General features: G+C 43.9%; 1 protein-coding gene across 3 annotated transcripts in view; it reads right to left on the reverse strand.

Moving 5' to 3' along the window:
• Positions 1-5,826: 5,826 nt before the first annotated feature.
• Positions 5,827-14,385, reverse strand: part of LOC112257504 (putative cytochrome P450 120) — a 42,441-nt gene continuing 33,882 nt past the window's right edge. The window contains exons 10-11 of one of the 3 annotated variants that reach the window (XM_042326654.1): positions 11,179-11,266; positions 5,827-6,225 (exon numbers count right to left, since the gene is read on the reverse strand). In XM_042326654.1, coding sequence (XP_042182588.1) covers positions 6,055-6,225; positions 11,179-11,266 — 259 coding nt within the window. In that variant the 3' untranslated portion in view covers positions 5,827-6,054. Of the gene's footprint in view, positions 6,226-6,487; positions 10,014-10,092; positions 11,267-14,385 lie in introns of those variants that run through there. The other 2 variants (XM_024431117.2, XR_006084046.1) reach the window with 2 other exon arrangements.

The following is a 14,385-nucleotide window of genomic DNA, read 5'->3' on the forward strand; positions in this document are numbered from 1 at the left end:
GGGCATTCCTTGACTTCTGGTGCTGCAGAACTGTTAAAACCCCTGTCATATGACAGGCTAACGGTGCAGTGATAGAGACAGTCCTAAAGCATCCAAAGTGTGATACAGTAGTTTTTTCCCAAGGTTAAATAAACACACATATAAACAACAATCTTAAAATAGGGCAACATCAACCTAATGTAGGCTGCAGTATGTACCTATATTGCAATCATTGGCAGCAACTAAGTTAAAAAAAATCAGCATAATTTATTTTATATAGTGCTTTTCATTACAAAGAGAATCTCACAGATGAATAAAAAACAAACAAAACAAATTATCTGGTAGTTCTTGGGCAATGTTCTTCCACAGCTTCAGATGATAATGTGTTGTTCAGCCTGGTAGTTCAGAAAGGCTGGGCAGTAGATTTAGCGGTGAAAGCTTCGATGACACAGAGGAAACAGCGACAATTATTTAGACATGCCCGGAGCTCTTCATCGGGTAGCTGTGTGCTTTTGAAGTGTAGTACATACCTGGGTACAGGGCCAGATCTAGCCTTTTGGGGGCCCTAATCGAGATTTGGGTGGCGGGGCTGCCCCTCCAAAAAAAATAAATTGTGTTCCCCCTCTCTTCCTGCAGTTCTACACATTTTGCCATGGAGCTTGGAGAGACATTTTAAATATTTTATAACCAATTTTATGCAATTCTACTAATTTAGCTTCGGGGCAGAGATCAATCAATGGGGGCCCAATGGGAAGTCAAGGCCACTGGGCATGTGCCCTGCTTTCCCAGTCGGTATTCGGCCATGATTAGCCTACTACTAGTTTAGAAAACTCGCTAAACTAACTTACCAATATAAAAAGTGTTAGCTGACATGGCTAATTGAGGTCAGGGGTCTCCTAGTGGCCAGGGGCCCTAAGTGACAGCTTATGTAACTTATGCCTGAAGCAGGCTCTGCCTGGGTGATTCCTCGGCAGCTAAAAGCGCTAGAAAGACCACCACACCTCGGCAGTAGCCAGGAAACAGTTTCCTACGAGGCTGACTCAAGAACAGAGATACAGTTGAAGTAGGAAGTTTACATACACTTAGGTTGGAGTCATTAAAACTAGTTTTTCAACCACTCCACAAATTTCTTGTTAACAAACTATACTTTTTCCAAGTCAGTTAGGACATCTACTTTGAGCATGACACAAGTAACTTTTCCAACAATTGTTTACAGACAGATTATTTCACTTATCGATTGTGCAACCAGGGCTGGTAAAACCTTTGATCATTGCTATTCTAACTTCCGCAACGCATATAAGGCCCTCCCCCGCCCTCCTTTCGGGAAAAGCTGACCACGACTCAATTTTGTTGCTCCCTGCCTTCAGACAGAAGCTAAAACAAGAAGCTCCCGCGCTCAGGTCTGTTCAACGCTGGTCCGACCAATCTGATTCCAGGCTCCAAGACTGCTTCCATCACGTGGACTGGGTTATGTTCCACACTGTGTCCAACAACAACATTGACGAATACGCTGATTCGGTGAGCGAGTTCATTAGAAAGTGCATTGAAGATGTCATTCCCATAGCAACGATTAAAACATTCCCAAACCAGAAACCGTGGATTGATGGCAGCATTCGCATGAAACTGAAAGCGCAAACCACTGCTTTTAACCAGGGCAAGGTGACAGGAAACATGACCGAATACAAAAGTGTAGCTTTTCCCTCCGCAAGGCAATCAAACAAGCTCAGCGTCAGTATAGAGACAAAGTAGTCACAATTCAACGTCTCAGACACAAGACGTATTGTGGCAGGGTCCACAGTCAATCACGGACAAAAAGAAAACCAGCCCTGTCACGGACCAGGATGTCTGGCTCCCAGGCAGACAAATCACTTTCTTGTCCACTTTGAGGACAATACAGTGCCACTGACACGGCCCGCAACCAAAACATGCGAACTCTCCTTCACTGCAGCCGACGTGAGAAAACATTTAAACGTGTTAACCCTCGCAAGGCTGCAGGCCCAGACGCGTCCTCAGAGCATGCGCAGACCAGCTGGCTGGTGTGTTTACGGACATATTCAATCAATCCTTATCCCAGTCTGCTGTTCCCACATGCTTCAAGAGGGCCACCATTGTCCCTGTTCCCAAGAAAGCTAAGGTAACTGAGCTAAACGACTAACGCCCCGTAGCACTCACTTCCGACATCATGAAGTGCTTTGAGAGACTAGTCAAGGACCATATCACCTCCACCCTACATGACACCCTAGACCCACTCCAATTTGCTTACCGCCCAAATAGGTCCACAGACGATGCAATATCAACCACACAGCACACTGCCCTAACCCACCTGGACAAATCAAATCAAATCAAATTTTATTTGTCACATACACATGGTTAGCAGATGTTAATGCGAGTGTAGCGAAATGCTTGTGCTTCTAGTTCCGACAATGCAGTAATAACGAGCAAGTAATCTAACTAACAATTCCAAAAAAACTACTGTCATACACAGTGTAAGGGGATAAAGAATATGTACATAAGGATATATGAATGAGTGATGGTACAGAGCAGCATAGGCAAGATACAGTAGATGATATCGAGTACAGTATATACATATGAGATAAGTATGTAAACCAAGTGGCATAGTTAAAGTGGCTAGTGATACATGTATTACATAAGGATGCAGTCGATGATATAGAGTACAGTATCAACGTATGCATATGAGATGAACAATGTAGGGTAAGTAACATTATATAAGGTAGCATTGTTTAAAGTGGCTAGTGATATATTTACATTTTCCCATCGATTCCCATGATTAAAGTGGCTGGAGTAGAGTCAGTGTCATTGACAGTGTGTTGGCAGTAGCCACTCAATGTTAGTGGTGGCTGTTTAACAGTCTGATGGCCTTGAGATAGAAGCTGTTTTTCAGTCTCTCGGTCCCAGCTTTGATGCACCTGTACTGACCTCGCCTTCTGGATGGCAGCGGGGTGAACAGGCAGTGGCTCGGGTGGTTGATGTCCTTGATGATCTTTATGGCCTTCCTGTAGCATCGGGTGGTGTAGGTGTCCTGGAGGGCAGGTAGTTTGCCCCCGGTGATGCGTTGTGCAGACCTCACTACCCTCTGGAGAGCCTTACGGTTGAGGGCGGTGCAGTTGCCATACCAGGCGGTGATACAGCCCGCCAGGATGCTCTCGATTGTGCATCTGTAGAAGTTTGTGAGTGCTTTTGGTGACAAGCCGAATTTCTTCAGCCTCCTGAGGTTGAAGAGGCGCTGCTGCGCCTTCCTCACGATGCTGTCTGTGTGAGTGGACCAATTCAGTTTGTCTGTGATGTGTATGCCGAGGAACTTAAAACTTGCTACCCTCTCCACTACTGTTCCATCGATGTGGATGGGGGGGTGTTCCCTCTGCTGTTTCCTGAAGTCCACAATCATCTCCTTAGTTTTGTTGACGTTGAGTGTGAGGTTATTTTCCTGACACCACACTCCGAGGGCCCTCACCAAGAGGAATACCTATGTGAGAATGCTGTTCATTGACTACAGCTCAGCATTTAACACCATAGTACCCTCCAAACTCGTCATCAAGCTCGAGACCCAGGGTCTCGACCCCGCCCTGTGCAAGTTGGTACTGCCCCCAACTTGGTACTGCCCCGCCGCCCCCAGGTGGTGAGGGTAGGTAACAACATCTCCACCCCGCTGATCCTCAACACTGGGGCCCCACAAGGGTGCGTTCTGAGCCCTCTCCTGTACTCCCTGTTCACCCACGACTGCGTGGCCATGCACGCCTCTAACTCAATCATCAAGTTTGTGGACGACACTACAGTGGTAGGCTTGATTACCAACAACGACGAGACGGCCGACAGGGAGGAGGTGAGGGCCCTCGGAGTGTGGTGTCAGGAAAATAACCTCACACTCAACGTCAACAAAACTAAGGAGATGATTGTGGACTTCAGGAAACAGCAGAGGGAGCACCCCCCTATCCACATCGATGGGACAGTAGTGGAGAGGGTAGCAAGTTTTAAGTTCCTCGGCATACACATCACAGACAAACTGAATTGGTCCACCAACACAGACAGCGTTGTGAAGAAGGCGCAGCAGCGCCTCTTCAACCTCAGGAGGCTGAAGAAATTTGGCTTGTCACCAAAAGCACTCACAAACTTCTACAGATGCACAATCGAGAGCATCCTGTCAGGGTGTATCACTGCCTGGTATGGCAACTGCTCCGCCCACAACCGTAAGGCTCTCCAGAGGGTAGTGAGGTCTGCACAACGCATCACCAGGGGCAAACTACCTGCCCTCCAGGACACCTATACCACCCAATGTCACAGGAAGGCCATAAAGATCATCAAGGACAACAACCACCCGAGCCACTGCCTGTTCACCCCGCTATCATCCAGAAGGCGAGGTCAGTACAGGTGCATCAAAGCAGGGACCGAGAGACTGAAAAACAGCTTCTATCTCAAGGCCATCAGACTGTTAAACAGCCACCACTAACATTGAGTGGCTGCTGCCAACACACTGACTCAACTCCAGCCACTTTAATAATGGGAATTGATGGAAATTGATGTAAAATATATCACTAGCCACTTTAAACAATGCTACTTAATATGTTTACATACCCTACATTACTCATCTCATATGTATATGTATATAATGTACTCTGTATCATCTACTGCATCTTTATGTAATACATGTATCACTAGCCACTTTAAACTATGCCACTTTGTTTACATACCCTACATTACTCATCTCATATGTATATACTCTACTCGATACCATCTACTGCATCTTGCCTCTGCCGTTCTGTACCATCACTCATTCATATATCTTTATGTACATATTCTTTATCTCTTTACACGTGTGTATAAGGTAGCAGTTTTGGAATTGTTAGGTTAGATTACTCGTTGGTTATTACTGCATTGTTGGAACTAGAAGCACAAGCATTTCGCTACACTCGCATTAACATCTGCTAACCATGTGTATGTGACAAATACATTTGATTTTTTATCATTCACTGTATCACAATTCCAGTGGGTCAGAGGTTTACATACACTAAGTTGACTGCCTTTAAACAGCTTGGAAAATTCCAGAAAATTATGTCATGGCTTTAGAAGCTTCTGATAGGCCAATTGACATCATTTGAGTCAATTGGAGGTGTACCTGTGGATGTATTTCAAGGCCAACCTTCAAACTCAGTGCCTCTTTGCTTGACATCATGGGAAAATCAAAAGAAATCAGCCAAGACCTCAGAAAACAAATGGTAGACTTGGGAGCCATTTCCAGACGCCTGAAGGTGCTACCTTCATTTGTACAAACAATATGGGACCACTCAGCCGTCATACTGCTCAGGAAGGAGACACGTTCTGTCTCCTAGAGACAAACGTAATTTGGTGCGATCAATCCCAGATGGAATGGAAAAATATGTGAATATATTGAACCAACATCTCAAGACATCAGTCAGGAAGTTAAAGCTTGGTTGCAAATGGGTCTTCCAAATGGACAATGACCTCAAGCATACTTCCAAAGTTGTGGCAAAAAGACTTAAGGACAACAAAGTCAAGGTATTGGAGTGGCCATCACAAAGCCCTGACCTCAAACCTATATAAAATGTGTGGGCAGAACTGAAAAAGCATGTGCGAGCAAGGAGGACTACAAACCTGACTCAGTTACACCAGCTCTGTCAGGAGGAATGGGCCAAAATTCACCCAACTTATTGTGGGAAGCTTGTGGAAGGCTACCCGAAATGATTCACCCAAACAATTTAAAGGCAATGCTACCAAATACTAATTGAGTGTATGTAAACTTCTGACCCACTGGGAATGTGTGAAAGAAATAAAAGCTGAAATAAATCACTCTACTATTTTTCGGACATTTCACATTCTTAAAATAAAGTGGTGATGGGAATTTTTACTCAGATTAAATGTCAGGAATTGTGAAAAACTGAGTTTAAATGTATTTGACTAAGGTGTATGTAAACTTCCGACTTCAACTGTATGACACTGTCACTGTTTTCAGTCCCGTTCTGGACAATATACAGTATCACTGCTACAGCGGGGCCTCTCCTCGTCCTATCCACCTGCCTCTCAGTGTCCATGCTTTGGTCTTTAGGGTGGACCATCAGGCAGGTCTGTGGCACTGCTCTCCAGCTCCAGCTCAGTAAAGCTCACCATTGGAGGGACAGTGGGCCGGGACACAGGCAACCATTTGTACTGGAGGTCCTGTGAGTAGGGGCTCAGGTCCCAATCATAGTGCTGGAGCAGGTACCCACACACTGCCTGAAACACAAATACAGATGTCTTTCTGGTGGCAATAGAGATGTACCATAAGACACAAACATTATGTCCCTTTAAGACGTAACACATTATGTCCCTTTAAGATGCAACACATTATGTCCCGGCAAGTTAGAGCGTTGGACTAGTAACCAAAAGGTTGCAAGTTCAAATCCCTGAGCATGAACAAATCTGTCGTTCTGCCCCTGAACAGGCAGTTAACCCACTGTTCCTAGGCCATCATTGAAAATAAGAATTTGTTCTTAACTGACTTGCCTAGTTAAATAAAGGTAAAAAAATATTATTATTATTATTTATTTTTTTTTTAATTAAAAAGACGCAACACATTATGTCCCTTTAAGACAACACATTAGGATACATGTACAATAGAGATGTCTATTTAAGACAACACATTAGGCTACATGTACAATAGAGATGTCTCTGTAAGACAACACATTAGGCTACATGAACAATAGAGATGTCTCTTTAAGACAACACATTAGGCTACATGTACAATAGAGATGTCCCTTTAAGACACAACACAATATGTCCATTTAAGACAACACATTAGGCTACATGTACAATAGAGATGTCTCTTTAAGACAACACATTAGGCTACATGTACAATAGAGATGTCTCTTTAAGACAACACATTAGGCTACATGTACAATAGAGATCTCTTTAAGACAACACATTAGGCTACATGTACAATAGAGATGTCCCTTTAAGACAACACATTAGGCTACATGTACAATAGAGATGTCCCTTTAAGACAACACATTATGTCCCTTTAAGACAACACATTAGGCTACATGTACAATAGAGATGTCTCTTTAAGACAACACATTATGTCCCTTTAAGACAACACATTAGGCTACATGTACAATAGAGATGTCCCTTTAAGACAACACATTAGGCTACATGTACAATAGAGATGTCCCTTTAAGACAACACATTAGGCTACATGTACAATAGAGATGTCTCTTTAAGACAACACATTAGGCTACATGTACAATAGAGATGTCCCTTTAAGACAACACATTAGGCTACATGTACAATAGAGATGTCTCTTTAAGACAACACATTAGGCTACATGAACAATAGAGTTGTCTCTTTAAGACAACACATTATGTCCCTTTTAGACAACACATTAGGCTACATGTACAATAGAGATGTCTCTTTAAGACAACACATTAGGCTACATGTACAATAGAGATGTCCCTTTAAGACAACACATTAGGTCCCTTTAAGACAACACATTAGGCTACATGTACAATAGAGATGTCCCTTTAAGACAACACATTAGGCTACATGTACAACAGAGATGTCTCTTTAAGACAACACATTAGGCTACATGTACAATAGAGATGTCTCTTTAAGACAACATATTAGGCTACATGAACAATCACTCTGGCCAATCTGGCTAATGAACGACAAATTACAGCGCTGCTTGTGTCGTAGAGTCTTGTTCGTCCACTGCAGAGTGGCATTTTGGCAGGATCTCTGAAGTGACCAGTTTGATGCTAACAGTACATGAGTGACAGATCGTCCTTGCCTCTCCTCTCTCTCCCGAGAGAGTGCCTTTGCCAGAGGCGGTAAGGGGGAGGGAAGGGGGAAAGATGACTCACAGCTTCTGACCTACATCCCACTGCTCTCCAGAGTCTCCTCGCTGGTCTCTGGTCACACCCAACCCATGCACTAGTCTGGCCAAAACAGAGACAACCATCCACCTCTCTAGTGATTGTGCCTCGGTAATGACCACACTGCTGCAGTTGGGATGGGCCAGGTAATAAATCACAAGGATAAGGACAGAGCATGTTCAGGACAGATTCCATCAGGCTATTATTCCAATGCATGTCATTTAAAAAGCTTTAAAAAATGTTGATGCGTGACACTAATTTAGTGTCACACTAACATGACACTAACCCCATTTCTCTTCTCGTAATCTATCCCTTCATGCTTAAAGGGAAATATATGATTGGCTTTACTTAGATATAATATATATCAACCCTTAGAGTATATCCATGAGTCTCACATCTTGTCACCTCTCATACCACTCTTATACAGTAGTAGTGTTCTTGGTTTTGCTGTAGAGAGAGAGCCCACTGGGAACAGATGTCAGTTCAAAACATGTCACCATCTCACTGGATTTAGATTAAAAGTGAAAAAAAATACAAAATTCACTTATGTTGATGACCATTTGCAAATGCAATCAGTTTTCCACGTTGATTCAACGCAATCACATCATTTTTTGTTGTTTAAATTGGCCCAGTGAGAAAGCACTGCTGATGTGTGTGTAGGTGTGGAGGCTGCCATGTGTAAAGGAGGATGACAAATGGACTGTCCCCTCAGGGGTGGCCTGAGTTTGGGGGACTGGCCACGCTGGATTTTACTAAGCCAAACAGTGATGCCTCATCTCTTCCATGACATGAAACCGCCCTGTCACCCCCGCTCCTCAGAATGGGTATGTCTGGGTGCAATGTTACCGTCACTGCCCACTGCAGCTTGTTAGCAGCCTTGACATGACAAGACAGTAGATCACTTCTTTATAATGCAATATCACCTAGGATTTGAACTTAAGCGTTGTGAATCTGTCGAGTACCACAATGGACACGTATAGGGCCTATACAGTATATACCATCAAAACCTGTTACTGGGTGTCTGTCCACAACAGGGAGGAATTGCATTCTAGTCAACATATGAGAGTAATATATTATTACTTTTACAAAACATCAACATTACTTTTATCGCTTAAGATTTTGACCTGACCTAGGTAAAGTGGCTGTTTTGATACAACAGGCTCAGTACAGCTCATCCTCTCAAACCACTGTATGTCTGTTGCCATGGTAACTATCTCAAAGATATGCTTTCTGCTCTGGCTCTGTCATCAAATATCAGTTACTCTGAGAGACACAATATCTCATATATGAGTTTGAGACCTATACAGTATTTTCCCAATAAACCTACCTACACCATAATTAAGCAATGACACAATTGATTCCATTCCAACAAACAAAACATCTAAGCCAGCTAACCAGTTCTTATAGCAGCCATATGGCCGCCTTTGTCAGTCAGCACATCTGTATGCAGCGTAAGTATAGTTCAGCATCAACTCTCCCATGATAAGATGATCAGGGTTGAGTCATCCCTCACTACAGCCTTGTCCGTCCGCCTGCACTAAATCATTGAACAGGAGAAGGGAGGGTGATTATTTTCTCCTAGAAAAAAAAAAGATGTATGGAAGTTGATGATGTCCGTAAGCACACACCAGCTCCTCCTGTTACAATGCTGTGCCTTTGGAGTCTCTTACTGCTGCATAGTTCTGAACATCTGCAATTCCCAGGGTGAATGATGGGCTGGATGAAGTACTGTGGTGGTACCTACCGTTTATTTGACTGACAGTATCTAGTTCTATTGGATAAAAAGCAATAGAGAGTGAGTCATACTCCCTGCTGAGTGGATGGTAATCTCCCAGATCCTTGTCTATCAGTGGGCATTAGAGAGCTCAGTACAGACACTCAGTTCAGTACGTCAGAGGAAGCAGGCTGATCTGGCAGGATAACGCTGCCTTCTAAATGGCACCTTATTCCCTATATCGTGCACTATTTTTGACCAGAGCCCCATGGGCGTTACTACAGTGTCCCTATGGGCCCTGGTCAAAAGTAGAATGCTAAAAAGGGAATACGGTGCCATTTGGGACGCAGCCAGGGTAGTAGGAACCCAACCTCCTCCCTCACCGCCCCGCAGAGGCCTGATATGATCTGCCGACCAGGCCAGGGTAGTAGGAACCCAACCTCCTCCCTCACCGCCCCAGCAGAGGGCCTGAACCCAACCTATGATCTGCCGACCAGGCCAGGGTAGTAGGAACCCAACCTCCTCCCTCACCGCCCCGCAGAGGCCTGATATGATCTGCCGACCAGGCCAGGGTAGTAGGAACCCAGCCTCCCTCACCGCCCCGCAGAGGCCTGATATGATCTGCCGACCAGGCCAGGGTAGTAGGACGTAGTGTGGTGTGTATGTGGGGGTTTTCGCAGCTGCTGTTGTTAAAACAATTCTTGCTGTGTTGGTTTTCAGAGTGCAATTACTGGACATCATGTGTCACCACCACCGGCCGACCCTGACTGCGAACAGCAAACATGGGACATCAATATCCCTGTCAACAGGGCCTGTCTCACATCTCTCTGTGCCATAGACAGATAAGCAGAGCGAGCTCTGGTGATCAGATGCTATGACTCCTGCCTCCTGCCCATCTAAGCCACTGCATATATACTGCCAGTACACACCACGTTATCATAGACACCAGAAACAGGAAGTGGATCCCCTCCCACCTTACTGTCATTATGGCCGCAGCACACCTGTCCTCTTTCTCACCTGCCTCCCACTGAGTGTTCCAGGTCTGGACAGGTCTGTAACCCAAATGGCACCCTATTCCCTTTGTAGTGCACTACGTTTGACCAGGGCCTCTGGTCAAAAGTAGAACACTATATAGGGAATAGGGTGCCATTTGGGACGCAGACAGACAGTCTCAGTCAGCGGTTGCTAGCCTGGTAATGACGCCACAGAGGGCCCTGCACAGCTGGCCTTTTCTTACAAGCAGCCAATAGAACATCCACAGCAAAACTTACCACCGTAACATTACCCCTTTAGCCAAGAGGAATCCCTACTGAAAATCCCTGTCTCCTGAGGGATGCTTTACTTTCTGGAGAAACTGTAGACTTCAGGCACTGCAGACAGACCAGTCCTATCTAAATGATCAGTAATGTAGGACTTTTTTTAATCAACAAATGTACATAGACCTTATAGTATTTACATTTAAAAGACATTGGTAGCGTCATGTTAAATCCATTAAAAAAAGATCAACGATAACTTTGGTGGAGAAAAATAAAATAAGAGTGATGAGAGGAGAGAAAAGTGATTAGAGTAGAAAGATGAGGGAGGAGAGGAAAGGAGAGGAGTCACCTTGAGAAAGACGTTGTTCAGCTGGACTCCGATGCAGTTCCTGGGGCCGTTGCCTAGGCTGCAGAGGAGGTGCTCCTGTCCTGCGTTTCTAAGACAGACAACAAAGCACAGCATAACCAATCATTACATAACAGTGTTCTCTTCCCACTCAGTTTCATTTCTCTGTCCTCATATGACTAGAGCCGAGACCTCGGGGTGCTGTGGTTTGTAGCTGTCATGTCCTGCCACGGTGCAGAGATGTGAGGTGACGACCCTGGTGATTAGGTCAGCAGCATCAGGGAGCCAACAGAACAGACAATGCTATCACTACATTTAGGAAGTAGAGCTTGCCTACCATGGAGTTCTATGTAAAGCCGTGCTATATATTCATTTCATACACAACAATGATTTGTGCCTATTCACAAATCCATACAATTGACATCATGTTATGTTGTCATAGTACAGTATATGTCCATATACAGGTGCAGGATATTAATTTGAGCCAGTTTGCTCCAGCAAGAAAAGAATCCTGCAGCAACAGGACATTTTAATTGTTATGTGGATTATAATTCATTTACATTTTTGTGGTGGTTGATACATTTTTTGCAAGGGAAATTAAGTCTGAAATTTCTACATGGAAATTACAAACTCCAGAAGCCTTTTAAAACCTCAAATACACTATACGTTTAAAATGTCCTGCATTGCAGGAAAGTTCTCCTCCAACAGGGTGATCAATTTAAGATCCTACATCTGTAGCTGTTGGACTGACAGCAGGAACTTACTTACTCGTCTCTGCACCACACACATTAACTAACATGTTTTTGATATAATTCTTTCTCCACTCGCATTACAGGAAGGAATTAAGTGGAGTGAGAGAGAAGAAACATATTGCCTTTGCTCTGAGACAGGATTATGGACTAATGCACTAAGTGGACAGAGATGAAGTGCAAGTTCTGAGTGGCTGGCTTCCAGAATCATGCAGAGCTGTGTTTCCCACCAGATCATCGGATCCTGTGGTCAGTTTCAACAATGTTATTCTATTGTGTGAAATGGTTTTCCATCCCCCTTGTTGTGCTTCCTGGGAGTAATGCAACTGTGATAATGTAAACCATTTTGAACAAACATACTTGCAACAGAGTGTAGGGAAATATATACAGTATGTTCATGTAAGTATTTTCTACACTCAAGCTGACATAAAGGCACCCAATAAATAAGTGTTGCCTCCCCTTCTCTATCACTGTGTACCAGGGAGTGTGCAGTCAGTCACTATGACGCAGGGAGGGGGTCCAACACTCTGCTATGAGTCACACCTGCAGATGACTGACATATCAATCACCTCAGGGGTCAAGCATATCACAGTCTCCAGAAAGCAATATAGAAGAGGTTAAAAACCCACACAAACAATAACTGAATGTATAAAACCATCATTGTTCAGTCAGAATGACTACTGTTTAGAGTGTCTGAGTCTTTAGAATGTATGCTAGTTCAAAATGTCTGCATGTTTAGTTACAGTAGAATGTCTGATTGTGTACATGCGTTTAGATCAGTATGTTTATCGTCGTTATTAAGGTCAGAGTAAAAAAGATGCTTCCGGGGCAGGACGTGCATACTGCATGTGGCGTAGACAGGCACATAACGCGATTCCTGCACCTGGTGATCTAGCCTCGTTACATAATGGTGACCAATGTTCAAAGCCACAGTAATATCAGACATGCACATTTCCTAAATTAAACAATGTCATGATTAATACATATCTGTAGCAGTGACCCACTCTGTGACTCACTGTGTGCTCAGAGAGGAAGGGCAGCTTTTGAGTCCTCTGAGCTCAATGTTCAAATTGGTTTATACATATGGTATATGGTGTCCCCATCTGAATAACATGCTGATTACGATGACATGATGAATAAAAAATAGATAAATGCACAATATTCTTTGTTAAACTATATATTGTCATATCTAATCAAATCTTGTTGGTCACGTACACACACACACACACACATATATATATATACACACATATACACATACATCTATATATATATACATACATACACATATATACATACACATATATACATACACATATATACATACATACAGTGGGGCAAAAAAGTATTTAGTTCTCCCACTCATTTTGTCTGTCAACTATGACAGACAAAATGAGAAAAAAAAATCCAGAAAATCACATTGTAGGATTTTTTATGAATTTATTTGCAAATTATGGTGGAAAATAAGTATTTGGTCAATAACAAAAGTTTCTCAATACTTTGTTATATACCCTTTGTTGGCAATGACAGAGGTCAAACGTTTTCTGTAAGTCTTCACAAGGTTTTCACTCACTGTTGCTGGTATTTTGGCCCATTCCTCCATGCAGATCTCCTCTAGAGCAGTGATGTTTTGGGGCTGTTGCTGGGCAACATGGACTTTCAACTCCCTCCAAAGATTTTCTATGGGGTTGAGATCTGGAGACTGGCTAGGCCACTCCAGGACCTTGAAATGCTTCTTACGAAGCCACTCCTTCGTTGCCCGGGCGGTGTGTTTGGGATCATTGTCATGCCGAAAGACCCAGCCATGTTTAATCTTCAATGCCCTTGCTGATGGAAGGAGGTTTTCACTCAAAATCTCACGATACATGGCCCCATTCATTCTTTCCTTTACACGGATCAGTCGTCCTGGTCCCTTTGCAGAAAAACAGCCCCAAAGCATGATGTTTCCACCCCCATGCTTCACAGTAGGTATGGTGTTCTTTGGATGCAACTTAACACACTTTGTCCTCCAAACACGACGAGTTGAGTTTTTACCAAAAAGTTATATTTTGGTTTCATCTGACCATATGACATTCTCCCAATCTTCTTCTGGATCATCCAAATGCTCTCTAGCAAACTTCAGACGGGCCTGGACATGTACTGGTTTAAGCAGGGGGACACGTCTGGCACTGCAGGATTTGAGTCCCTGGCGGCGTAGTGTGTTACTGATGGTAGGCTTTGTTACTTTGGTCCCAGCTCTCTGCAGGTCATTCACTAGGTCCCCCCGTGTGGTTCTGGGATTTCTGCTCACCGTTCTTGTGATCATTTTGATCCCACGGGGTGAGATCTTGCGTGGAGCCCCAGATCGAGGGAGATTATGAAGGTAGCGGAGTGAACATGCCGTGGCTCAGGTCCTTGATGATCTTCTTGGACTTCCTGTGACAGCGGGTGCTGTCGATGTCCTGGAGGGTGTTGGGCTGAC

Source organism: Oncorhynchus tshawytscha, linkage group LG09, assembly GCF_018296145.1.
Source record: "Oncorhynchus tshawytscha isolate Ot180627B linkage group LG09, Otsh_v2.0, whole genome shotgun sequence".
NCBI lineage: Eukaryota > Metazoa > Chordata > Actinopteri > Salmoniformes > Salmonidae > Oncorhynchus > Oncorhynchus tshawytscha.